General features: G+C 40.4%; 2 protein-coding genes across 7 annotated transcripts in view; one reads left to right on the top strand and one right to left on the bottom strand.

Annotated features, from left to right (window-relative positions):
* The window catches only part of myo6b (myosin VIb), a 33,951-nt gene extending 25,010 nt beyond the window's left edge, over window positions 1-8,941 (top strand). For 3 of the 6 annotated variants that reach the window (XM_029493345.1, XM_029493349.1, XM_029493344.1), the window contains 6 exons: window positions 1,479-1,639; window positions 1,793-1,843; window positions 4,408-4,511; window positions 5,592-5,726; window positions 6,864-7,082; window positions 7,227-8,941. In XM_029493345.1, the coding sequence (XP_029349205.1) occupies window positions 1,479-1,639; window positions 1,793-1,843; window positions 4,408-4,511; window positions 5,592-5,726; window positions 6,864-7,082; window positions 7,227-7,426 (870 nt within the window). In that variant the 3' untranslated portion in view covers window positions 7,427-8,941. The remainder of the gene's footprint in view (window positions 1-1,478; window positions 1,640-1,792; window positions 1,844-4,407; window positions 4,512-5,591; window positions 5,727-6,863; window positions 7,083-7,226) is intronic. The other 3 variants (XM_029493348.1, XM_029493347.1, XM_029493346.1) reach the window with 2 other exon arrangements.
* A 538-nt stretch (window positions 8,942-9,479) lies between these two features.
* impg1b (interphotoreceptor matrix proteoglycan 1b) lies at window positions 9,480-25,624 on the bottom strand. The gene is made up of 17 exons (XM_029494320.1): window positions 25,549-25,624; window positions 22,400-22,615; window positions 21,166-21,332; window positions 21,039-21,067; window positions 20,405-20,439; window positions 20,263-20,309; window positions 20,009-20,158; window positions 18,839-18,897; window positions 18,403-18,596; window positions 17,889-18,314; window positions 16,963-17,609; window positions 12,350-12,569; window positions 11,692-11,902; window positions 10,954-11,139; window positions 10,676-10,859; window positions 10,127-10,210; window positions 9,480-9,563 (listed from the first exon to the last, which is right to left on the bottom strand). Exons 1-17 carry the CDS (start codon window positions 25,613-25,615, stop codon window positions 9,480-9,482), a joined length of 3,006 nt encoding a protein of 1,001 aa, XP_029350180.1. The 5' UTR covers window positions 25,616-25,624.
* Between the last annotated feature and the right edge of the window lie 1,577 nt (window positions 25,625-27,201).

Below are 27,201 nucleotides of genomic sequence, written 5' to 3'. Positions count from 1 at the left end.
ATTCCTGTTCAAGTTGATTTTATACATCATCATTGTCAGGGTGTAGTATAAATCATCTGGTGTTAATGTTCAGCAGAAACATCACATGAAACCCATCAGTATAGTTCCCTCTCTGCCTGATCTCCACCCTGAGGAAAACATTAATTCGATCTTTGGTCTCACACAGCAACAGCTGGTCATGACATCGATCAGATTCCCAAAGGGTATCTGCAGAGTCCAGATCAATGATTTCACTTCTTGTCTTCCTGTCTGTCTAGTGCAAATAAAAGGCACAATAAGACAACACAGGACAGCATACGGAGGGATGAAGCCGTTCACTTAGAGGAATTAAATGGCCTCATCGTTCCATATGCTATCCTATGTTGTATTATTGTGCCTTTTATTTGCACTTTTATCCATCTCTAACCGATACATGCAGTCATCTGTCAAGCAGTGAGATTGTTCAGAGCAACCTGTCATAGGCCAGTTTCTCAAGAGACTCACTGCAAAGTTTGTTTATCCCTGGGTTTAAGGCTCAAAGCTGCAGCAGTAAACATTCCAAGAGAGTCTCCTGTGACAGTGGCATTTTACTGACGGTGGCATTTTACTTCAAGTGTTCTCTGCTAGTTTCTGCTGTATAAGAAAAGGTTATTGGAGCACTGCACACTCTAAACTTTGGTCTGCTTTAACCCACTTTGGTTATGATACACAATCTGGTGACTGAACCTATATTATTTACTTTCCTAAAGAGGGCACACAGTTTAAGGTTTCCCATCTTTCATCCTTATCATGTAATGACAACAGGTGCAGCTGTTATTATGTCCTTTATTTCCAAGATCCACATATGAGTCGGTCAGTGCAGCTCACAAGTGTTGTCCTGCAAACAATAAATGTGATTTGGGACAAACAGTACTAAGACACATTTGGGAATTTAAGGTCAATGTTGACATCTGTTTTACAAAATGCAGAACATTTATATAGATCACACATAAGTCACAGTTTTTAGTTTTGGTTCTCATGTTTCCCTCTGACTATGTATTAACGTTCCTGCTGGTCTTCTGGTTGGACCATTTTATCATATGAATAATATAAACTGAAGGGGAAAAGTAGTTACTCTTAAAGCTGCTTAAAGAAGATTATGAAATATATTAGTGGCTTTCTATAAGGACTATATGGATATAAAGACTATCAACCATCTTTATATCCAGACGGTAGACAAGCACATACAGTACCAGTCAAAAGTTTGGAAAGTGGGTTCAAACTTTTGACTGCTACTGCATATAAATTCATTAGTTGTTTTTGATTAACTGTTGTGTCTAGAAAAAATACCAGTAAAACCTGGATAAATAAGCCAAATCATGTTTTAGCATACAGCAGCTCTAATTCTTATGAAGGTTCTGGCATGCATGACAGCATTGGGATCAAGAGAAGATATAGATTTTTTTCCAGATTCAAGCAAGTCATATTAAGAGCAGAAGTGTTGTGTTATGTATTTACAGGCGGAGCTGGAGTTCCAGCTGGCTCAGGAACGTGAGGAGCAGGTCCAGCGTGCTGCCATACTGGAGCAGGAGAGAAGAGACAGGGAGTTAGCCATGAGAATTGCCCAGAGTGAGGCAGAGCTGATCACTGAGGAGGGGCAGATGGACGCAGGCCTGCGCAGGTATTGCATACGTGAGCACACTGCACATCTTTGCATGATACATACTGCTTGTCTGTATAGTGAACAAGCAGTGCTGACCTCAGCATTTGAGTGAATGTGTGTGTGTTTGTGTGTGTGTAAATGTATTTATCCTGTTGCTGTGTTTTCTCCCAGTGATGAGCCTTTTTCAGATCTTCCTATCTCCTCATCCTCAGCCAGAGCCATGTAAGATATTGCAGCTTTCCGAGTCTGCTCATAGCCATGCATAGCTAACACCAACAGTAATCACTTCCTCCCTCTCTCACTGTCTAGCTTAATCTCTATCATAGTCCTAAATCTCCCATCTTCTTAAAATAGATGATAGATTACACCAGCAACACAGAGCCAACAGGAAAATTGTTTGACTTTAAAAATCAACTGTGAAATTCAGATGTGTGTAGAAATTTGGAGAAAATTATCCATGATTATTGGTTGCTTTATAATCAACACAGCAAATCATAATGAGAGGTGGATCAGAATGTGTAGTCATAATTTTTACAGCATGAGTCAGCAGTGTGTAAAGCTTGTGTCCTTCACTGTATGCCAATATTCTTATATACGCATATATTTCGTACCTGATTCACAACAAGTTTCAAGGCAAATTTGTTGTTTATCTTCACTTATTCACTCCACTCTATCTCTATGTTAATATCAATGATATTAATGGGCTTCAATTAACAGGTGTTTGGCACCTTTGATATTCATGAAGATACCCTCATGAATACTTTCTCTGCGATAACCAATCAGGAAGTGGTTGTATTCATTTTTTGTAACACTAAGATAAAATATATAACATGTAAAAGTTTTAGTGACAGTACATTTATTTTCTACTGACAACCTTGAGTTTAATGTGCAAACCAGAGAATATGTCCTGATATAACTCTTTAATACCATTTTAATAACTGTGGTAAGCATTGTTTAAAGAGGTGGGCATCTGGGCACTACTTGAAGGTTAACTCAAGATTATTTCATTTACTGGCTAATTAGCTTGTTAATGAGCTAAGCTAAGATGCCAGGTATAGTGAGCGCAGGCTGCTCACGATCTCTTAGTCAATTTACCACCCAGCAAACCATTAGTATCTTATTTGCATCAAAAATCCAGAAATACCATCTGCTACATCTACAACCTTTCACTCAAAGTGGCCTCAACTTCAATTATTCATAAGTTTAAGCCTGAATAAAATTTACAAAACAAGTGAGTGATATAAAGATTTGCCTCCTTACATGTTTCATTAAGGTGGAATTAGCTGTAGAAAATTATTTCAGCAAAAACTGCAGTTTTTCATAAATCCTTGTTGCCTTGATTTTTTTCAGTCCTATAATTTGCCACCTAAGGCAAATGTACCTTACACTGGCTGTGTTGAAAACCATTCAATCATTAAATATACATAATGTATATATAATGGAGACATTTGTAGTTAATTCTTCAGTGAGCAGACTTACATTCTTCACTGGCAGTTTTTTTTTTATCTAAATAGTGCTCTATGTAGAGAGGTAGAAGCAAGTTAATCCTTAATCACCTCCTAGTTATTGAAAACTTTGTTTAAACTGTTCAACTGTCATCAACCATATTTAACAGATATTCAACAAGATTGTCTGCCAATCCTCAGCCCGATACAGTATATTGTAGCTACCTTAACTTTGCTTTGAATACAAACACATTCACATTATCTGTGGCATTAAAACTACCCGGCAATGTGTTGAAAGTCACAAGAAGTTCTCTTAGCGCCTGTGTGTTCCTTATCTGCAGGTCCACTGAGCACAGAATTACATTTGATCCAATAGCCCATAATCTTGTCAGTGTTGGCTCAGGCATCCAGGGGCCACTTTGTATGTGTCTCCTGCTATCCCTCTGCCAGCTGACCCCTGGCAATCAAAAAGATATCTTCGGCAAGAGAGCAGCTCCAAAGGTCACATTTGTTGCATGTGCACACTACAGATCTTAAGCAGATGAAAATACGCTGCAGGGGATGTAGACACACTGCCATTGCTGGCATCGTAGCAAAGACCCCTGACTCCCTCCACTTTCCTTTTCCATCCAACCATCTATATCCTATTCACCTGCTGCCAAAAGCCATCACTACACTGCCATTTTTTTTTTGCCTGGAGAAGTAAACCCACACAGCCCATTTTCTTCATGAGCGCACTGTGGCACATGTCCCAGCCTGATTCAGTTTCATCTCACCAGTCAGCATGAATTATAAATGCCATTGAGATGTAGCTAATGTTTCGTAGATTAGTAATCCCCTACACTGAGACATTAGCAGCTATGCCGACTGTAAATAGAGGAGGTAAATCCTTTGTATGATTGAATAAGCAGCTTCAGCTCAGCAGGGAATCTGGAGACAAGCCCTCAGACCTGCTGCAGCAACCTTTTAACTCGCTGTAATTCTGTGCCATCAGTTTGATTTATAAACTAAAGTACTGCATGGCTACTTTTTGTTTTTTCAGTCATTTGCAACCAAAACCCAGGAAAATAAACACAGCACCCAAAATGCCAGCAGATGTAAACTGGCATCTGGCAAGCTGTAACATAAGATGAGGCAGTAGGCTTTAAGGTTATGAGCAAAGACTACTGTCACGCTCCCCTCCTGATTGGTCTCTAAAGGGAATTTAATCGGCTGAGACAATGACGAGGACGTGAAAGAAACAAGGTATCTGTTTCACCTTGTCACATGTGCTGCACCTATGTGCGCACTCACTTTTATCTATTCTCTCTCTCACCCATGTTCATCTGTACTTTACCATAGGGGTCCTCAGGTGCAGGCAACCAAAGCTGCTGCTGGTGTGAAAAAGTATGACCTCAGCAAATGGAAATATGCTGAGCTGCGAGATGTCATCAACACTTCCTGCGGTGAGAAATCAGAAAATACACCCAAGTTCAGTATGGTGCTGCCATTATCAGCAAAACAAAGTGGGCGTACACACTCAGCTAGCTGCTGCAAACAGATCAAGGTCACCGAGCTTAGCTGCATGAGCAGGTCATGTTTTGGTCCCCATTTTTTTGAGTCATCAAAGTGAAAATCAAAAGAGCAGCGTGTGAACATTCCCACAGCTGCTACAGCTCATCATTACACATTTTAGTGTTGGGGAGAGGAAATTATCACCATTATGGGAGATGGCAGTTCCCTGCTCTTCCTAGTGATCCCCAGCCAACCCTCCCCTCAGTCAGTATGAAAAGCAGATGTTTTTACTGGCTCCTTTGATGATGCCTTTAACATTTCACTCTATACAGTACGCTGATCAGTGTCAGGGACTGATATGCCTTGTGGGATTTCAAGGACGTGAGTAAATTTGCGCAACCCATTTGCTTTGGGGATACTGGTGGTAATACCAAAAGGCGGAAGTCTGATTGAGTATAGCCCAATTTGCTCCAAAGTACTGAATGTTTGCTTTACTTTTCATCACAGGTGAGAAAGCACCTTCAATTGCTGAATTATTGTGAAATGTAAATTCCTAAAATGAAAGTGAATGAAATAAAATGAAATGAAGTCATACAATAATCCTAATTTGCTATGCTTTAGTTCCTGAATCTTTTCAGCTATCTTGTCTTAATGTGGGTGATATCCAAGGTTGTTCCCTGTGTCTTTACACATAAAACACCAAATCTTATCAAAACGTAGCAAAGTCCACCCCAAACGTTCAGTTCAAGAAGTTCAAGTTACTAGACTACATTAATATTGTGATTTTAAGAGATGTGCTCTTGTACAGTTCTTTTGGATGCAAGCTAATTTCTGTATTTAATATACATTTTTCTGTAAATGTCTGAGAAATAAAACAATAATATCTGGAGAGCAGTCTAGATAGAATAGAAGTGATATGTACAACTTTTTAGTGTAATGTTTCTCCTAGTATTGCTAGTATTTCACAGAATTGCCATCAGTTTATGCTTGTCGTTTTTTGAGTACTCACTGGTGTTATGTTGTATGGACAGACATTGAGCTGTTGGCGGCCTGCAGAGAGGAGTTCCACCGTCGTCTGAAGGTTTATCATGCATGGAAGTCCAAGAACAAGAAACGCAATGATGACGGAAATGATCAGAGGGCTCCCAAATCTGTTACTGACTATGGTGAGTAAAGTTGCTGTTGCTCTAGATTACGTTCATTACATTTCTATTATAAATATGAGCACAAATTTGTATACCGTAGTGTGATATACAGTTTCTAAACACACTCTGACTCAGACAAATTAGGTCTTTTTCTCAGGTTTTTTCTCCAGTTCAGCCTTGCTTTTACTTACAAGAATATTGCGACCAAGCAAACCTGTCTGAATTTTCTAACCTTCAATTACCTGATGAATCATGTAAAAATACAGCTTCCTTCTGTCTGGTCTTCCAGAAATATTTGTTCTAATTAGTAACTGGCAGCATTGGCATGTCAGGTTTAGTTCAGGTTCAGTGTTTGTATATGTTATTTAGCTGCTCTAAAGCACTCCATATTTCCTTTATTTTAAGGATAAATATTAAGATTAACAGGTGCTTCTACTTTAACCTGTTTACTTTCGCTTTTTGGTATGATTGTTCCTGAAGGCCAGGCTGGCTGCCCTTTCCTCGCTTTATAATTGGATCCTGTTCTCAATTTGGGTCTTATCAGGGCCATTTCATAAAAGGGTAAAAGCTGCTTTCCATGTGGTATTTATTTGGGCATTTCCTGGATCCTTTTGAATTTTTTTAAAGTTTTATATTTTGGTGTCTGCCCAGCAGAGTTTGCATTTGTTGCTTTTGAAACACACAAAAATAAGATATTTTAAGATTTAGATTTATTTGAAACAGACGTTTAGTTGTGAATCGTCCTCCTTGTGTTCAACTCTTGAGGATTTCAGGTCAAGATATTTGAAAATGTTGAGCATGCTCTTAACACTGTTGCCCCACAATAAGAAGTTTGTGGGTTCGGGCCGGGGGCCTTTCTGTGCAGAGTTTGCATGTTTTCCCTGTGCCTGCATGGGTTTCCTCCGGGTACTCCGTCCAAAGACATCATCTTTGGGTTAATTGGTGACTCTAAATTGTCTGTAGGTCTGAGTGTGATTGGTTGTTGTCTCTGTCTGTCTCTGTGTGTTGGCCCTGTGATGGACTGGTGACCTACCCAGGGTGGACCCCACCCTCGTCCAGTGTGAGCTAGGATTGGCTCCAGCACTCCCCATGACCCAGAAATGGATAAGTGGTTGAAGATGAATGAATAAATGAATATGCTTTTTTGTTCCTTTGTAGCTGAACAAAACCCAACTCCTCCAATGACGGCCCAGCATCAAGAAGTGGCCATGAACCGCCAGCAGCGTTATTTCCGCATCCCTTTCATTCGGCCCGCTGACCAGTACAAGGACCCCCAGAATAAAAAGAAGGGGTGGTGGTATGCCCACTTTGATGGACCCTGGATAGCCAGACAGATGGAGCTTCATCCAGACAAACAGCCCATCGTGCTGGTTGCTGGTGAGTTAGCAACTTTATATTTTGCTCATTTTCTAGACGATAGCTCTAAAATATTTCAGTTATTTTAACATTGCAGCTAAGCTTTTCTTTCATTGCAAAATCTTCTACTAGTAAACCTAATGTTGTTGTTCCTCCACCACTCAGGCAAAGATGACATGGAGATGTGTGAGCTCAGTCTGGAGGAGACAGGCCTTACTAGGAAGAGGGGGGCGGAGATCCTGCCCAGGCAGTTTGAAGAAATCTGGGAACGCTGTGATGGAATTCAGTACCTCAAAAAAGCTATTGAGAACAAGCAGGCCCGCCCCACATATGCCACTGCCATGCTCCAGAGTCTCCTCAAATGAACCCCAGCGCACAAGATAAGCACACAATCACCAGTTTGATGCACTCAGTCACAAACACAAACAGGGAGCGGAGCATAGTGTACCTGTTGTCTGCAGGATGGAAAGAAAAAAAAAAAGTACCCACAGCTAAAAATGTTGAATCACCAAATCATCTCTCTTTTAACTACCTGACTTTTTTTTTTTTTTTGTTGCTGTGAAACACCTTATTAGTGCATGTGTGTTTAGTCTTTTCAATCTATGCTTGAATGGAATATCTCACAGTGAGGCCTTAAAATGCAACAACACTGCACAACACCAAGAAAGTCTTAACTGGTGCGTAACCTATCTATAGAAACTGGAAACCTGAAACCTTTATGGTCTGCAATAGGGACAAAAAAGAAAAAAACCTTTTAGAGAGTCAGTCTTTTTGTGTACCTTATCATCATTTGAATATTAAGACCATAATTAGCATTCAGTGTCTTTTAAATATACAAATATATTTGATTTTTTTCCACTTTGCATAAAGTCCTAAAACATGGTAATAATTAATAAATAAAACAAGAAGCAAGAGCATATATTTATAAAACCTATGTCATTTTATAAGTAGAACAACGATTCTGACAATATAGATCATCCTCTGCTGACTACATTTTTGACGGCATCAAATGGAACAAAAACAATGTTGCTAATTCTTAATTCCTTTGTGTAGTTGATGAATGCATCTTTCTTCCAGAATGACTTTTTTAGAAAAAAATTATTTAAGTGAACTATTGCTTATTACCACTTTTGAAGTTTTGTCTTTTTATCCATCCTTTATTCTCTTGATCACACACACACACACACACACACACACACACACACACACACACGCACGCAATCCATGAAAAATTAGACTTTTTGTATTGTTTATTTGATATTCAAGTAGGGAAGTGTAGAGTTTGTTTGCAGTTTTGTGTGTTTAAGGTTTTCTTTTGCAGATAATAGTGTAATTGTGTAATATTAGTGTAATATTTTATGAAACTGCGTTGGTTGGGTTGTTACCGTTCCTGTCATCTCCCCGGACAAGCAAATATCTTTAGTTTAGACTTGCTTATTTACTGAAATGATACACTCAACTGTACCTAATGATTCAATGTCATATGTTCCCTCTTTGTTGTGTTTTGGACTGCAGTAATGCAGAAAATAAATGTTTGCCCCCATTTTCTCCCCTTTCATGCCAAGTTACTGGCAATAATTCACAAATCTATTGACATAGATGTTTGTGTCCATTGATTTGCAAATGGAGCCGTCCTCCTAATGCTAAGAGAAGCTAATTACACAACAAAGCCCAGTGTACTGAGGGTGTTAACTTCAGGGCCCCTCCAGTGCATAATATCACTGTTACTGAGAATAACATATCCTCGACCTGAATATGTCAAGTCACATCAATAAATATACATTTTTTTTAACAATGGCTAAAGACATACCCAATAAACAAAGAAAACAAAAATTTTTTTATACATTTAATTTTTTTTGCTTTTAAATGTAAAATGTGTAAAAACAAAACAAAAATAAAAATAAAATCAAAATGTCAAAAAGATAAACGATTAGTCTTAACAGTTGTTTTGAACATACACACAGCCGCAAGTACTTCTATACACAATATATCATGACCAAAGTCACCAGCTTATACATTCATTCTCTTTTTGGGACGCAACAATGTTTACAGAGAAGCGTTAAAATAAACAACAATTTACAGTCTAACGTTAAGATACCACCATGTGTATCAGTTTGTAAATAATAAATACCTCATTGTGAGGAAAGAACAACCTTTGCCAAGGGTATACAGGAAATGTTCCTACCATTCAACATTTAAAATAAATATTAGATTCCACTTTAAAACAACCTAAGTCCACCTGAACATCCATAGCTCTCTGTCTAAAAAGACCCTTTCATCACTATGAACAAATAACCTCAATCACTTGTCTACTGTACCTGTGTTTGTGCAACCATCCCACAAACAGTTAAACAGCAACTGTAGTCCTCTCTTCATCGGTTTCAGCTCTGAGCGGTCATGCTGGTTTCTCCTCGGGTCTCAAAGAACGGTCACTTCAAAACAGTCGCTGTCCGATGCCCTCAATAGACAACATGTTCTGTATTCAGTTGGCAGTCGCCACGTCTACAGGATAGACAAGAGAATGAGTCATCTTTTGATAGGCCATTATCCAAAAGAATTGCACTAGAATAACCTTGTAAGATCCTTTGATTGTATAAATCAATCAAGAGAAACGATTTTTCACAGCTCTGAGTACACTGCAGGAGCATCAGTCAAGTCATGCACTAGTGATCTTATGTGGACATTATCTGAAGGTTAGAAGTTTTTATGGTTTATTTTATGTCAGTTCTTAAACGTCAATGATTTGGGTTGGGAGTAAAGATAAATAAATCAGCAGGCGCAGTGCGCACAGATGTTTTACCTTTGAACGCATCATAGAGCTGCAAAATATTTGTTATAAATGTTATTGAATATTTCCATAACTGTCTTAAAGCATGACAAAATGTTATTTATGAAGCACATCTGTGTGAAATCACAGTGGCATCCACACTTCAAAAGTATTAGCTTTCTTACACAGTCCTAGTTTTTGTTTACTCAAAATCCCAACATTTCCTTAAATATTACACTTTTGAGACTGAGTGTCTTTAACTGAGCTACAAATTCAGGGTTTAGTATTCAGCGCTCACCTCATTGTGTGGTATGCAGTGATGAAAGTCCACCATTTCTGAGACTAATCTTTCTGATCTTGTTGTGTAGAGTTTTCTGGGGATCTATGGAGACAGACAAACAGACTGACTCAGTGTGCTTCATTAATATATTATAGTCCCAAACAAATCCCGTGCACATGAAAAGCAACATCTATCCTCTACTACATCACACTGTATACCTACAGCTACGACTGCCACTTTGTTTGGTTTGACACAAAGAATCATCAGTATCCTGGATGTTGGGTACTTAAACTGTGTAAAATGTGTTGGGTTCAAAGCCTCTGAGCAACTACTGCAGGTACACAAAGACATTGGTCAACATTTCTTTTCCATTTAAGCCACAAACAGTTTGAAAGACACTTTCTCAACAGACACTTGGCCAACTTTGATGGTGATGTTAAAATTCTTAAGACACAAAACAGAGACTCCTAGTGATTTTCAGTTTGTTAGAGTAAAACTGGTTGTTAGTTCAATAGTCAGCCATTTCCTGTAAGTTGTTAGTCCTTTGTGCCGCACAGCACAGTATACCTCAATACTCAGATGTATATTTTCAATTGAGGCAAAACGTTCTTGCTCAGACTGCTGGGACTGGGAAGAAGAAGAGCTTGAAGAACATGGCAATGTGGACACCTGAGTTAAGACACCATCATCATTCTCAAATACTGGGTTCACCCTCAAAGTATTCTCAAAGGCATAGGGAGCAAGGGTGTGCCTACAATATGAAGGAGATGAGGCAGTGAAGGAAAATACTCTCAGAACAAAAAGAAACACCCTCTGGATGCCCAAAAATATAGAAACATACATACACCAAAGTTACAGCCTTTCTGGTCTTTATACATTTCTTGTTGATGAAAATCAAAATGCCCATGACAGCACAAACGAAGCAGAGACTTCCCGCGAGGCAGCTTATAATAAGTGGAGGGTCTACTGGCATCGACACCAGCTCATTGCAGCGCTCACCATGGTAGTGCCAGTATTTACCTACAGGGCATCTGGAAGAGATGAGAAAATTAATATAGCTAAGTGAGGTAGAAGATTAAATTACTTTTTTTTTTTTTTTTTTACAAGGACTACTGAAAAACTGCCACACTGATTATTCATAAACATTTAATTACATTTTATTTCACCATTACAGTTTTCCAATTAAATAACCTGCATTAGATCTTGCCCCAACTCCCTGTTTGAACATAAATTTATCAGCTGCCAATTTCAAGTGTAAATTAGAAAAGAGAGGAAATACTGAAACAGCACAATGCTACTTTGATTAGAGGTCATCAGTCAGTGCAGGCTGCTGGCCCGATCTCACTATATATAGGCTTGTTTTATGCATTCAATAAAAAAAAAATCCCAATATTACAATTCTAAACAGCAACAATATTTTAGAAATCACTGATATATTTGTGTCACCCTGAACTTCTAGATGAGAGAATAAAACTGAAGATGTTTTAAATCCAATTTAAATCTGTATTTATTTATTTATTTTTTAAATGTCTGGCATCTGCATTACGCCTCATTGACTAGTGGGATGAGATGTTGTTGTGCACCTGCAAGTGGCCCCGTGCCCCGAGATTATTTCACACAGGCCTCCGTTTAGACAGTAGTTTGGCTGCAGAGTGCAGGTGCTCTGACAGGGCAGGCCGTCCACGGTGCTGTAGCCCGGATCACACAGACACTCCGCCTCGTCGGTCCGACTGTTCACCACGCAGCGCGAAAACTCATTGCAGGCCAGGAACTTACAGGGATCTGCTTGGTCAGCTGAAACCAACAGAGAGGAGAGGGAGGCGGCAGCAGACACAGAACATGGACAAGAGAGCTAATTAACATTAATGCAGTGTCAACGTCTCTCACTGTCCACAGATCCAGAGGGGAAATTAAAGGGCACTCCGATTGATGTGAATGGAGGTGTCTGTTTTCAATAAGGTGCGTTAGGTGAGGTCACAAACTGTCATGAAGTCATCCAAGTGAATAGATTTACACAGCCCCTCAGCTACACACTGCAGGAGACAGCAGAGTGATGAAGCACGTTGTGGGCAGAGCGTGACCTTGTAGAATGGGTAAACATAAATCACTGCGAGAACAGATTATGCTGGGGCTTTTTTTTTTTTTTTCCCCCCTTCTTCTTCTCCTCAGGATGATGGTGTCCGCATCATGTCATCGCATCGGTGTATTTCATTTACACAAAATGAAGTAAGGGTATTTCACCTGGTTCTACGTCCAAGGAGCGACTGTCGATCTCAATGTCAAGCCGTTTAGATGCTGCGCTGCAGAAGTCCTCCAGCACGCAGTGCACGGCCTCTGTGACATTATAAGGTACGGGCTTGTCCAGCTTCATCCTGCTGTTCACCACAACGCTGCCGTTCCTGAAGTTGAGAATTTCCAGCTGCTTGAATCCAGTTAAGTTGGACTGAAGATACGGCAGAAGCTGTGAGTAATGAAAAGGGAAGTCAGTGCCTTTCTTACCAACTGAAACAGATTCTCTTTCACTGTTTAAGTTAGTGATCAGTGAGAGAAACAACTTGTTTTATTCGGACCGCAGAGTTCCCAAAAACCAAGATTGATTTTATCTAAGAGGATGAAAAATTTGTCATTCCTGAACCTGTGAAGATGAAGAGCTTCACTTGGTTATTTAAAGTAGGTTAATGAAATCATGTCAGATGTTTTTGTCTGTGTCAGAGCCTGTGAAGAGCAGGGGAGCAGAGACCACACTGACAGGACAGAGCTCGTCACACAACACGACTGCACGACTTACTTTGAATTATTCAGGTCACATTACAGTGCGAATGCTATGAATAGCTCATAATTAAATTTTGATGCAAGCATGAAATCCTGCTATAACAGCATCGAGTGTGTAATTGGATCCAGAACAAAATTAAGTTTAGGTTTATACGCATTAGTTTAAGAACACAGAACATATTAATTCTAGCCACAGGAGCGTCAGAACACGTGAGCAAAGGATCAGACCTTTGGTGGAGGCTTTCATTTCAATATATACATGCTAATTCTCTTTGCCAGGCATCTCTGCCCGCACTGCTCTAATCAGTCAAAACACAGTTTAAAAAAAAAAAAAAAAAAAAAAAAAAAAAAAAACTTAAGGTAAGAGCAGACTGGAATATTTGTGGGGAAACAAACCACTGGCTAAACTAAGGTAAAGCTAATTTCTTCAACATTTTCCTCCCCATTCCTCCTAAAAGTAAATTAGCCTATTTTAGCAAAGCTGAGAAAGTTAACTGGCCCTGACATTAGTTTGATGGGGTTGAGTTATACCATCTTTAAATTAGATATTAGATGAAATTCAATTATAAACTAATTTATTGACTCACACATTTGTTAAAAACGGATGAGAAAGACTGACGGCACATTTAGACAATGCATTTTCCTTTGGCCGCAAACTTACGTAGTGACTTTTTATAGTGGCTATTATCCTAATGAGTCTGAAAGAAAGCATTTCATTTAAAGTTTTGCAGCTTATTTATCTGCATCATGGTTTAGCTAAGACACTTTAAGGCAGTCCACTTCACAGTCAAAATCAATCTTTTCAATGAAACACATTTAACTTTACTTGCATCTTAAAATTTTCCACATTGCTGCATTCATTATTTTTTTTCCCCCAGAGACTTAAACTTTAAGTTCAAGTAACTGAAGGAACAATCTATTAGGCCTCTGGGCTTGGAGGGAAGATGGTGGCGATATTCAGACGGGGGAGGAAGTCAGCCCGCTCAAGTAATGGGCCTGCATCAATGTTCATCGATCTCCTCCCAACCAATTCATGTTTGCTACAGATGAGGCAAACATCAAACCGCCGCGGTGTGAGAGGGAGAGATTACATTGCTTTAGCTGGCCTGGCTGTTGAGCAGGAGATAAGAGGCCTTAAGGAGCTCTGCTTTGATCGGGTTACTTCACTTATCACTGGCAGACACTTTAGTGAGGGCTAGTCCCCTACAGCTAATAGTCTCTGAGAGACGTACAGAATTGTCCAACATCCAGAACAAATAGGCAACAGGGTGCAGAACGAATGGACACACTGCCGTTTGGTCTTCAATTTGTCTCAGTGAAGAATGTCAAATTATACACGTGCACTGTAGATTAGATGGCAATCTGCAGCTCAAGGTCAAAGCCAAGTCCTTCCACAACAAGCCTCATCTGTACTGTGGATTGTTTCTTTGCCACCTATATAAACACTAAGCTTTTATGAACATGGAGCAAATAGTGCAGCCATAACTTCATACTCGGACACAAACACATTTGCTTCTCACAGGTTACACTTGTATCTACTGGTTCTTGTTTTGAAAAACTCAGTGAAACATCCCTTCTCTGATATATATACACACACTTTTTTTTTTTTTTTTTTTTTTTTTAAGATGCTGCCATGAAAATGTTTCTGATTTACTGGAGCAGATCAAAACATTCCAACCTCCATGTCCAAATTTATTGGTTGCTTCACAAACCAGTAGGTACAGGAGTAATGGAGGAAAGGGGAAAACAGGGGAGGTTAAAGCTACAGTATCATAACAAGGTGTCCAATATGACATTACACGTTACATTGTCCATTTAAATGGGCTATGTGATGTAAATTCAACATCTCCATTATCTTTTCTGCTATTTTTGAATTTCTAAACCAGGAGCAGTTTGAATTCTTAGTTTCATAGTGTCCCTTCCCTACTGATAAGCCCATTTAAAGGAAGATATGAATGAGACACTGATAATAGATGTATTTTGGTAAAATACTCACCAGTTCAAAACGGCAGACCACATTAGTTTTGCCAGGAAGCTAAATGTATTGATTAATGAGATAAACTGCAGAAACCACGGTTTGGGCAACCATTAAAGATTGGAGATGGAGTGTTGTGTTGGGTTGGGTTTTTGTTTGTCACTAATATCTGTCCACGTCATTTCTGGCTGTGTATCTCTGCCTCAGCATCGTATGTTAGGAGAACATCAATATTTTTCATATTTACTGTAATGAAGTAGTCTTTAAAAAAAAAAACAATTGGCAGGAGATCTCTAGTGGAAATGATCCATTCTGTTTAAGGATAAGAAATCAAACAGATTCAGTTCATGGCACGATTCATCACACCGTTAATCTTCTTACATGTATACTATGATAAATAAATCAATGGCTATCGATGGAGTTTCATAATACATTATTATCTATTCTCCTTCACCCGAAAGGCTCACACAGAAATGATGTACAAGGCCAGCTGTCCCAGGACCTCATACTCCCTAACATCAATCAGACAGTAGAATTAGCATGGACATAGGACATAGGACATAGCTGAACAAGCCTTAAAATGTGTCCTATCTGTCAGCCGCAGAGGAAACATTGATACTACAGAGTTGTCGAGAGCTCCTTCTTTGTTCGATGTAAGCTAAAAGATGCAGGTTGTATGAGATGTGATCCTCATCTAGTCACCAGCAGCTCATGCTAATTTAAAACATTTCTGTAACGTTTAATATGCACATTGGATTTATATAAACATCTTGTAAAACAAAGTGGCCTAAAACAATCTGTCCATTTGGTGGTACATGCAGGTACCCCATGCAGTAGGACTGGTGCAGCGTTACAGATTACAGATGTCCACACACACACCTGACTGATAGCTCAATGCATGTAGTGCTGGAGTCACAAAGCAATGACTAAGGCAGACCCAGGTCCCATGAATCAGACTCCCCCGGGCTAGTGTGCCCTCTTTTGTGTATAAACAAAGACAGTTCAGGGAGAGCAAATGCACGAACCTGCACGACTTCACAATACAAAACACACAATATGGTACACACCCAAACAATTCAGCATTTGAATTAGTGCAAAAAGTAAGACAAAATTTCCCTTTTCTTTGAATAAGTGTACTTTAACTCTAAGGAAGAAAGAGAAGAGACATTTTACAAAATGCTGAACTAGTAAATTAGATCATTTTTAATGTTTGGATGTTTATGGTGCTTAGGATTTAAAATGTCCCACTAATAGCAGAAATCTATTGTTTAAATGTTCAAGACCTTTATAAAAACCACTTGGAGATGAATTTTGCGACATAAATCTCCACAGTCCTGGAAACAGACCCCAAACCGTTAGCACAATAAAAAAAAAAAAACATTAAGGCAAAAATTCTTCCAACCATTTCTTTCAGCCATTACACAAAACTACAAAGAGCAAAGTCAAAAGCTAAAGCAGAGTGTATTAAAGGTTAGAAATGTTAGGTGTTTCAGATTGAGCGATACTGCATGTCAGAAAGGTTAGTTAAGAAATAGAAAGGTTATGCTCTCTCTGAGGCATGGGAGATAAAGTTCCAATATGGAAAAAAAAAAAATACCGGTATGGAGGCTAAAGTCGTCTGTCTCCTAGGCCCAGATTTACTGGAAGCTCCAGGGTTTGGCGAGTTTCTGGACCCAGGGTGCTGTGTCTAAGTGAAACAGAATAATTCAGCTTTTTCATTATACTGCTGACACAGAGGCCCCTCTGAATTTGATGCAGTTGCAGAATTGATCAGGAATTTGGCGACTGGTGAAACTTTTATCACTTTTTCAACAATTATAAAAAAAAAAATTATTAATCCATGAAAAAAATATACATTTATCATAATTTAGTTAATTTTAGGATTAACAAACAGCTGTGAGGATAAAGCGCATCCTCACTGGTGCAGATTTAGATTGAGCACCAACCTGGGGCTATTCTAAAAAGTCCTTCCATTAGCTATACTACAAATCACATAAATATTGTAAAAATGTACTTTTATCACATCTCTCAACTTGGGCTACAAAAGCAAGTATGAAAATGACGCATGGAGAAGCATGATATCCAGCACAAAAGCTTGTGTACCTACCAGCTCAAGAAAGGTATTCTCCAGGGATTTATACTCCGGGGAGCTCTTGTTGAACAGGTCATCAGAAAACATCATGTTAGTGACCCTCAAGCTAAAGAAAACCACTAACTCTTTGCTTCTGTCAGCTGCGGTCATCAGAGGGGTGCTGGCCTGTCTCATGGCTGGTGCTGCTGTGGATTCATAAGGACGCTCGTCCGACTCTGAAGGGAACCCACTGCCGCTCTCTTCCTCCACAGTGTCGGTCACATCTGCCTCTGTCCTGTTCTGGCCTGGTCGTACATCTTCTTGAATGTTTAGGTTCTCAGCAGGAAGTTCAGTTGAGATTGGAGTCACTCCACTGTGCCCTCCATCGGACTCGTCTCGGTCTTCAGGTTCTTCGCCGCTCTCGGCAGGAGATGGCAAAGGCCTCACATCCATTTCCGGCTCAGTGCCTTGGACTGTATCCTCAGGAGGTGCTGGTGGTGTGGAGCCTGGGACTGAGGCCTCTATGACAGGCATTTCCATAACGGTAGGATCTGTAGATTCTGACACCTCCATGTTGACTTCACCAGGTTTATCACTCATCCCGTCCTCAGACTGTGAAGCCGAAGTATCCAAGAGAAGGTCTTTGTTCTGCGCCCTTTCATGTTCCTCGCTGAGCCCGTCAGCTGGATCACATCATCAAAATAAATATCATGAAAAACATGTTATAAGCAAGTGGAAGAATTTTGCTCTTTCATAGAACATCAGAAGTATCTACATGTCAGATGACTGTGTCCAAATTCAGCCATCGCACAAAGATTTTTAAGCTTAAAAACACAGTTACTTTTGTTCTCCATGATCTAAATGTGAAAATTCTTATCTGTGCATATATCTAATTGAGGTTTAGAGGTTTGAATCCCAAATCGTGTCTCTTTGAAGACCCTGCTTTAAAGACGAAGGTTCACCTGAAGGAGCCCGATCATCTGTCGCCTCTTCTGCAGGTTCATCCTCACCTCCCTGGTCTTGTTCAGGTGGTGGTATTTTCTCCTCCTCCTGCCCCGCTCCTTCCTCTTCATGCTGTGTGGCAGCTTCCAGTGTTGTGTCTGGAGTTAACATGTGACCTCCGGTGGCGTTCTCCTCTACCGCTGCCATCAGTGGAGTCTCCTCAGAGATGGCAGAAGTGGTCTCTGTGAGGTCGGCGGGGGCGAAAGGCACAAAGGTGTGTGGGTCTGGTCTGACTGTAGAAGCTTCCAGAGAGTTCTCCATCACCGCCACAGTGGGGAAGAAACTTGGAGCGCGAGTGCTGTCCTCCGTCGAGGCCTTTGTGGATTTGTCCTCAGATAAGATGGCAGGGTTTATGCCAAGCTCAGCAACTGGATAGATCGTGGTTACTGAAATGAAATACGATAACCCAGTTTAGTACAGCTACATCACTTTAATCTTTGATCCAATCAAATTTGACTGCAAAATTATGCTTACCAGCTTCAAAGTTGAGGGTCTGTATATCCAGCGGTAACGACGGCTCCTGTTTTAAGGCCCTTACAATAATGTTCTTGAGTTTAGGAGCGTTTACATCCTCATCTGTCTCGGGCTCCTCAAGGCCTTCAGGATCATCACTGAGCTCTGTTTCTCCATTGAAAACCACAGCGTAGCGCACAGACACGTCTTCTGAGCTGATTAACACAACAAATCATGTCAGAGTCCCTCAAAACAGACGGACTTCACCTGTGATGGATTTCCACCAAAAAAGGGTATTTTGGAAGATAGTTTCTCTGGGTTGATAAGCTTGGTAGTAAAAAGCCAGTAAAGAGATTTTAAATGCATAAATTAAATTAAATTAAATATTTTGACTTATTTACTGTGTATTTAAGAAAAATCAATCCATCATACTTAGAAAACATTTTGTGAGACTCACCGAAATCCCAGAATACGAATCTCTTTGAATCCTGGAACCTTTTCAAACACACGAAGCATCTATACAAAGAAAAAAAAAACAAAAAAAACAGGAGGGAGTGAAATGGGTGGGGAACATGTTATGAAACACTGGCCTAATTCTAAGCAATTAAGTCAAATAAACTGTAAGATGGAACAAACGACATGTAGGAAAATTCCAAACAGAGCACAAATGATCATAATAACCCAAAGGCTGAAACACACAAGAAGAAGGAGCTGTGGGACTCAGGGGACGGGGGCTCCCAGATCACAGGAGGAATTAATGGTTTGCAAACTGTCAGTAAAAACTTTATTAATTCCCAAAGGAGGACGTTCAGATGTGGAAACAAAAAGGCAAATAATACAAAGAATTGGCCAGAGCCATGTCAGCGATATATGCAGATGAAACCAGACTTGGTACTTTAAAGTAGCTTCAGCCAAAGCAGCCGCTTTTAAAATAAGGCAAACTATTTCAATGTGTGAACCTGATGTCAAGCTTTAAGATCGATTGTTAGATTTTTTTTTTTTATTTATCCCGAGTTAAGTTACAATATGCTGCTCACATACATGCATCATTCACACAATGAGGAAACTATAAAACAAAAAGATATAAACACACAATGAAGAAAAAAAGAAGAAAAAGCACCACCCAATTAACATTTGTGTAATTTCCAATTACCACACACACTGTGATGTGTTTACTTTTGGCCATGCTGCAGCAGCCTCTGTCAAAAGCTGGCTGCTTCCCACAAAGTCATCACTGAAGCCGTCCTTAAGATCTGTGCTCAGCGTCTTAGTCAATGCTTCCTTTCTCAGAGGTCATCTATGATTCGATCATACTATTCCAGGCTTGTGGTCATTTAGAAGCCTTATTCTAAGTCTAAGGTTGCAACCTCAAAGTTGTTAAATCAATAAATGGTGAGTTTTACACTATCACAGAAACAGACAGATACACTGAGCTCATGTTAACGCAACAAGTTTGAATGGGGGAAAAAAAAGGTTTTGTTTGTTTTGTTAGAGGGAAAAATAATCGGAGAGAAATACAGGAGTTGATGTTTTGTCACCAAAGAGGTGTCCAAACAGCTTATTGGAAGATTTTATGGCAGAGAACGATGTTCTATGTTTACAGGAAGATGAAGCAGTCAGTTCTCACCTTCTCTGTGAGCTCTCGCGTGATGTCATTGTAATGTGGAGCTGCAGGATCGCTGAGCAGCTCGCTGTACGTCGGGTCCACGATAGTGACAGAGAACTCGACGATGTACTCCTCATAGTTTTCCTTTATCATGTTGGGATCGCCCTTGATCTGACAAACAGAGATCCACAGCACATTATCTGAACTATAGTCAAGTTGTTGCAGAAGTTGTCTAGACTTAGATTGTGATTCTGGAAATGTGTTGGTCATGTCACCTCATCGCCATCAGTCGGGAGCTCAATCAGAGGGGGCGTCCAGGTGCCTGCGACAAAACAGCAACTCACCAGGTCAGCTATCGTTTATCTGTTATGTTGTTGTTTTCACTGAAGAATAATGATGCGTTTGTGTCCAACTCACATTCCCTGTCCGGCTCTGGGGTCCCAGCGACGAATCTGGAAACACACACAGCAACTATTGAGCAACAATCCCTGGGCTTCAAGTTGATATTTAGTTTTGCTTGATTTTAGCATTTCCCGTTATCTTTGAGCCCCAGCAGCTCATTCGCCCAATCACAAGCCTACATGCTGGCCTCCAGCCAGTCATTTGTAAGGTGTGTACAACTCCATGAGTGGACACCAGACCATCTCCAGTCAAACCCCTTCAGACGTCTCCTTCTCATGAACACATAATTCATGTCCTGTCTCCTCATGGCAAGGTTTCCTCTAATTGGAGGCACCTGAGGCCTGGGGTCTACTTCCCTTGATGATCAACTTCCTGCTGGGGTCTAAGCACCAAAGTAAATTCCTTGTCTTCTCAATAAATGTTAAAACCAATTATTTGGGATTTTTTGTTCCTCTTCTCTATCACTCTTCATTCCCACTTCCTTTTTTACCGGCTAAATTAGCCGAGGTTCAGTTTCCTTTGAGGTTTTAACAGCTTCTCTGATGTTTCCTCTCCCTCTGGAAATGAAAACACTGATAATTGTTTACCAGCTATTTTGTAATTATTCAGCACATTTAACACTAATTGTAAGCGGGACGTTTGCACCTACCCTTCACTTTCAGTCTGCTCCACCACTCTCTGGAAATAAGAAGCATGATATTGGTGATTACGCATTCACACTGGGGATCAACAGGAAAACCGATGTGCAGTAACAAACGTATTTGTGCTGCACTCACTCTGGCCACCATCTCCAGATGTTCCTGAGAGCTGCTGAAGTTCTGAGCCAGGTCGTCCATGCAGAGGTTTTCATGTTGGCAGGTGTAGACCCACGCTCCGTACTCCTCTGAGTTTGGCACCCTGTCCAAGAAGATCCGAAACGCTTCCCAGATTGCTTCCTGACAAACTGAGGGTGAGTCAGAAAACTTTATAGATGTATCATTTTGACAGTTCTTACACAATATCAGATACAATGCATGATACTCACGAAATAATTATGAATACAGTCCAAATAAAGGATGGCTGGGCATAACATTTCATATGTTGGCAACAAAAATTGAAGAGACGACAAATAACAGCATGGAGAAATGAGATCACTCTTCTGATCTTGGCATTCATACGTAAATGAAAATTTGCTTTAATTTAGCAATTTATTGCTCAGATTTCCTCCAGAGAAACATTGCACTGGCATATTGTTCCAATAAAACACAGAATGTATGTATTTAATGTGATATCAGTGGGACAATGCCAAACAGTACTAAAGCCTGGCTCAGTAAATGTCAAACTGCATGTTTAGGAAAAAAAGCATAACATGCTCATGGCATTTTTGTAACTATTAAAATTATAAAAACAGAGACCCCCCCTGAAGCTGCAGCATGCTCCGTCTGCCTCTTTAGGGAAAGCAAGACCCACATTGTCCAATCTCTTGATGCCTGTGGGAAATTTATTCTCTAACAAACATGTTTCTGGAGCAAAGCCATTACCTCCAATACACCAAATTAATCAGCATCATTTTAAAATTATACACCACAGCAGCTGCCGCTGAACAATTTCTATTATCAACCAGTCGTAACATCCGAGGTGTCAATCTAGCCTCTTAAATCATCCACAACAAAACATATTTGCATAGAACTTCATTATCTCAAGTGTTTTTCCTGTGTGAATGCCTGAACCTCACACTTAACAGCTCTGTTGTGTCATCCAGTGATTTACCAAAGTCACCTCTGGATCAAAAACAAAACGCTGAACATCGACATTCAATAATTTATATAAGCACATATATTTGTGAGGGCTGGGATATTATGTGCTATCCTTTCAAATTAAAATATTCATTCAACATTAGAGTAACATTACTTGAGTCCATGTCTGTCACATAAGTCCATGAAGGAGTTATTGCGTTTCAAAACTTTGGTCACTGGATACTTGCACATTTAAAAAAAAAAAAAAAAAAAGGAATCGTAAACATCCTTTTACCTCTGAGCTTGTAATAGGCCCGATGGCTGCCGATAACAGCTTTCATCGTCTCCTGGGGACACACTTTGACCCCTGTGGTGAACAGCGCCGACCTCTTTGTCCGATGTCCGTCCTGCTCTGGTTTGACATTTGTAGCATGTCTGATTGGTCGAGAGGCTTCAAGAAAGTGCCTGTATTTCACATTCCTGAGTCCTGAGAAACCCCGGTCATGAAGGTCTGCGAAAGCATTTAGTGAAGTTAAAAGCCCATAGAAAGTTAGAATAAACTGGTTTTTTACCATTTTAATAAATGATGTTCTACTAAAGATAAGCAAGGACTTTGTGATAATTAGTTGAACTTTTGTTGGCTATTAAGTGTTTGCGTGCATGACTGTATTGGTCGATGGGCGCCATCCCAAAACCAAAACTGAACTCTCCATCATTACTCCACTGTTGTTAACGGTATGCTGCACAGTTTTAATGAACAGCATTCGATGTTTCAGGCAAAATCTTGGATTTTGGCAAAAAACTTGTTTATTCAACCTGAATTTAAGGTTTCATTGTCCGTGACATGACCAAAGCAAGTGCATCTTTGTAAACACCAGCTACTGCTCAGTACTCTTTGATTTGACAGACACTCAATCTTAGCAGTTACATCACTGCATCTGTTTAGCCTTCTTACTGTAAGGTCACTGCTGCTCTCTCTGCCTCTGCTTTATAAATAGTATCTGACTTTGCAGTGAAAAGAATATTTGCATGGAAGGTGTCTGTATCCATTTTGCATCATGTTAAGGTGCAATCGGTTTTTTCCAGCTTTTGAGTTCACTTTGTCAAACTAGTTTGTAATGGGAAGGATGAGATTTTTAATGAAGAGAAAATTAATAGAGACAGAGAAAGCGAAAGAGTAACACTCAATTCTCACTCAGGAACAGCAGCTGGGACGCCCTGAGGCGACTCCATTCATCTGTACGCGGCCTCGCTGAAGCTGCTCAGTAGCCTGCAGTGTGAGGATGAATTGGTACTGAGTGGCATCCAGGTGTGAATGTGCAGGACTGCATGCATGCAGATTACATCTTAAAAAGAAAGTTTGCACACATTCTAACTTTTACAAGATAAATATGAGCTACAGGTGATTCCAGGCTTTAAAAAAAAAAAAAAAAAAAAAAATTATATATCTCCCGCCACACAACTGTCAAGTCGAATGTTGACACAAACTGCCCCAAATTCCTGATCAATTTTCTGATCACCTAAGTAAAGAAAACAAAGCTCAGCCACCCTGCAGAGGTATTACTGAAGGGTAATTCTGCACCATTACACAAGCCGGTGTGCCAGTCTCCTCTCTCCAACAGTCACCCCATTGAATTCAGCTATTTTAGAAGAAAAGCACTCATTGTGAGGACTTTTTAAGACAATAAGCCAAGATTTGTGAGCCCCAAAACACAGGCTGGAGGTCAGATAACAAACAGTACACAAACAGAACAAACACAGAACAAACAGTACAAACAGAGACGGAGCTTTTAGCTCGACGTGAACAAGACGACCACCTCTGTACATAAATACCTGATCTTCTGTTTTCAGCAGCAACACTGCATTGCCAGAACCAAACCGCCAAGGCCATACAGCACAGAAACTGTGCACGGCACTCCAAGTAGGTTTCCAGCTCTAAGTGTTTGTATGACCATCTGCAATAAGTGAACACAAACTCACAAACACCTGAGTGGGAGAGCGCTCCAACAAAACCTGCAACACATTTTACTCAACCACATTATTCCTGAAATTACACTATTGAAGAGACTTTTTCAGTTTCAACACTTTTGAAATTGAAAATTTGATTTTTTGTTTTTTTTTGTGTGGTTCTGATTGTTAATCTGTTTGACTGACAGAAAGGTTAGTGAATTAATTTTATATTCAGAAAAATTATTAGAATTATCTCACAGTGGGCATATCGGATTTTAGTTATATAGTTATATTCATTCATTCTCATGTCTGTCTGTCATTGGGAGATTTTAGTGCAGCAGAGAAAGTCCCGTGTAAAAGAACATCCTCCCAGTTTGGGCCTGTTGGTTTAAAATCACAGCAATCTTTGAGGTCTGCTGCATCAGATTTAATTAAGTCATGAGAGAAGAAAAATGCATTCAATTATTTTTTTAAGGCAAATAAAAGAAAGAAGAAAAGAAATGTGTTAATCTTTGTATTTCACATAAATAATGACCACTACAATGAACAACATTGTTTTCCTCAGATCTAAATTTGGCCCAACACCAAGAACATGCAAAGAATGTGTCGCCATTGATATTGTAGCCTGTAGCAATTTTTGGCAAAGCTGCCCCTTGTTTTGTGAGGCTGTTCAGGATATTCCACCAGGTCAGCCTGAAATTTAACGAGGCCATGTGTGTTTTCACGAAGAATCACGCCAGCAACCCAACATTTGAATGGGTTTTTGGGAAGCTTTAAAAGTGACTTCGCACATGCTTAGACACGAGGTCCTGAGCGGAGCGGAGGGGAGGGAGTGTTGGAGCGGGCCTTACCGCCCGCAGCAGCCACAGAAAGGCCTCACAGAACAATCACAAGCCAGAAAAGATTAGCGTCCTGTGCCACTGCAAACAGAATGGCTTTTGTTTCCTTCAGGATAATGAGCTCACTCGACACATCACGCTGAACAAGACAACCAGCGCAGACACAAATGTTATCAATGGTTGAAACGATGCTATCTTTCTCGGTGAACATCTATTATATGTCACTGCCTGTTAAATTCACAGTGAATATTCATGACCTTAAAAGTGGCTCCCTGGCTGCTTGACATTTTCTATAAAAAAAAACAAAACAAAACAACAACAAAAAAAACAAACAAAAAAAAAAACTATGTTTGACAATGAGTTAGCATTTTCTTGGTTTGCTACATTATTTCAAATCCTAAATTATACACAAACTTAACTGGAGAACCCAGTTGTCCTTCAGGTGACGCATGAGATTTTTAAGTCTCCTGCCATGCGATGATAGAAACCATGAAGGAAGATATATTTTTCATCAAAATGTTTCTTTTAAACTCAAAGTATTGTAGTTAGTGGACTGTGGAAACAGCAGGTTGCTCTCCATTTCCAAAAAAAAACAAACAAACAAAAACAACAAAGCAATTAACTAAGTAACTAGAAACCCAGCCCAGATTCTTACCTTTGATTTGACTTGCTTGGAGGGTAAACAGACACAAAGTGAAGAATAATCCCGACTTCAAAAGCATGATGGGCTAATTTATGTGGTTTTCAAGCCCAAAGTTGGCATTTGTGAAGAGACTGTAGCACACAACAATAAAGTCCAGCCTGTTTATGGTGAGTCCATTAGCAGTGCCGTCCACTCCAGCTGAGCTCCTCAGCAGCAGCTTGATCCTGACTGCTGTTGGTACCTCAGGGACAACGGCAGTGGCTGCATGGATGGACGAGCAGAGGGACAAAGGGAGTGAGGAGCGGTGGAGGAAGCAGAAACGGGGAAGAGATGGAATTTGGGCTCGGGAGTTTCCTCCTGCGCTGTCAGTGTGACAACAGTGATGAGGTTAAAAGAGCAGCCTCCGTTTGGAGTCTAATCTCTTTACCTTCCCCTTGCTCGGTGTAATCCCTGCGGGGCCACGTGGCCGCCTGGCCTCATCCTGTTAGCCACCTTCTGGACCCTCATCTGTCAGCTGAACAAAGTTGGGGATCTGCCAGCCAGTTCAGACCAGATAACTACTCCTCCGCAGGTTTATCACTGACACCCAGCCTCTTTGTGTGTTCCTGCCTGCCTCTGTGCGGCACTATCCGACTGCAAACATCCCTCCTTCCTTCCTGGGTGCTGCGGTGGTTGTGGATTTCAGGGTTTTATTCACCCAGCTGGCAGTCAAACACTGTGCCACGTTCGGCCTTTTGGGCCTCTCTGCTGACTGCAGAGCAGAGTCCACTTTAACCCCTCCCCCTTTTGTCCTGTGTGCCGACACCTGTTAGATCTAGCTCGTCAGGAGAAATGATCCCAGCAGTACTTCCTGCTCAGTAATTCCAGTTGCACTGTGATGAAGTCTCTTCTTCTTCTTCTTCTGAAGTTACTCCGAACTTGACAAATATTGACCTCTGCTCTCTGTGCAGGTTTGGGTGCATAAAAAGAATCAAGTAGACACAATTGAGGCATGATTGGCCTCTCAGGGTGGGAAGGCTCCATGCTGTTAGTCTCCGCCCTCAGCTCTTCCTGCAAGCAGGATTAGCCGTCCTTGTTCCTTGTTAGCAATTTGCTGCAGTAAATAAGCCCACTCAAGAGCAACATAATCCATCCGGGCAGTTTTCTGACACAGTAATCTGACCCCTGAACTAATGATTGTTGCTGAATGTAACTATGACGCAGCTTTAAAGTGTTTTTCATGAGTGTTCTGCCCACTAGGGTGCCGGAGCTGTCGTGACAGACAATTCTCCATACACCTGTCAGGTGGACACAGAGGGGTCAGTAATCTGGGACAGGTAGAGGAATATAGAGCTATAGAGCAGCTACACAGTCAGGAGGATTCATATCAATGGCTCCATCTCAAGCAACATTCAGATCACATGTATCAGTGGAGCTTCAATCCCCGCCTGTCAGATTCAAAAGCGAGAGGTTCCTCAGTGCTCTTTGAAGCGTCTCTACCTTTGTGCTTCTCTCACCTTTCATGTGTCCTCATATCTTTTCTATTTTTTCTATATTTTTGCACCAAAAAGCTCCCCTCGTTTCTCAAAGCTCTCTTTAAATAAATTTTACAGTTATTTTTATTTTTTTTTTTGAATAAAATTCGATTCAATTTTCATTGTAGTCGTCTTGATCACTGAGGCAGCC

Source organism: Echeneis naucrates, chromosome 22, assembly GCF_900963305.1.
Source record: "Echeneis naucrates chromosome 22, fEcheNa1.1, whole genome shotgun sequence".
Lineage (NCBI taxonomy): Eukaryota > Metazoa > Chordata > Actinopteri > Carangiformes > Echeneidae > Echeneis > Echeneis naucrates.
Note: the sequence above shows the minus strand (reverse complement) of the source record. Positions and strands in the feature narration are given on the sequence as shown.

What these genes read in the sequence shown, in the direction of transcription:
- impg1b (XM_029494320.1), bottom strand. Translation starts at nt 25,615, where the DNA reads ATGCTTTTGAAGTCGGGATTATTCTTCACTTTGTGTCTGTTTACCCTC. An exon ending in CCAAGCAAGTCAAATCAAAG is followed by an intron (nt 22,616 to 25,548) that starts GTAAGAATCTGG and finishes ATGCTTTCGCAG; the next exon opens with ACCTTCATGACCGGGGTTTC. An exon ending in CTCCTTGGACGTAGAACCAG is followed by an intron (nt 11,903 to 12,349) that starts GTGAAATACCCT and finishes TGTTGGTTTCAG; the next exon opens with CTGACCAAGCAGATCCCTGT.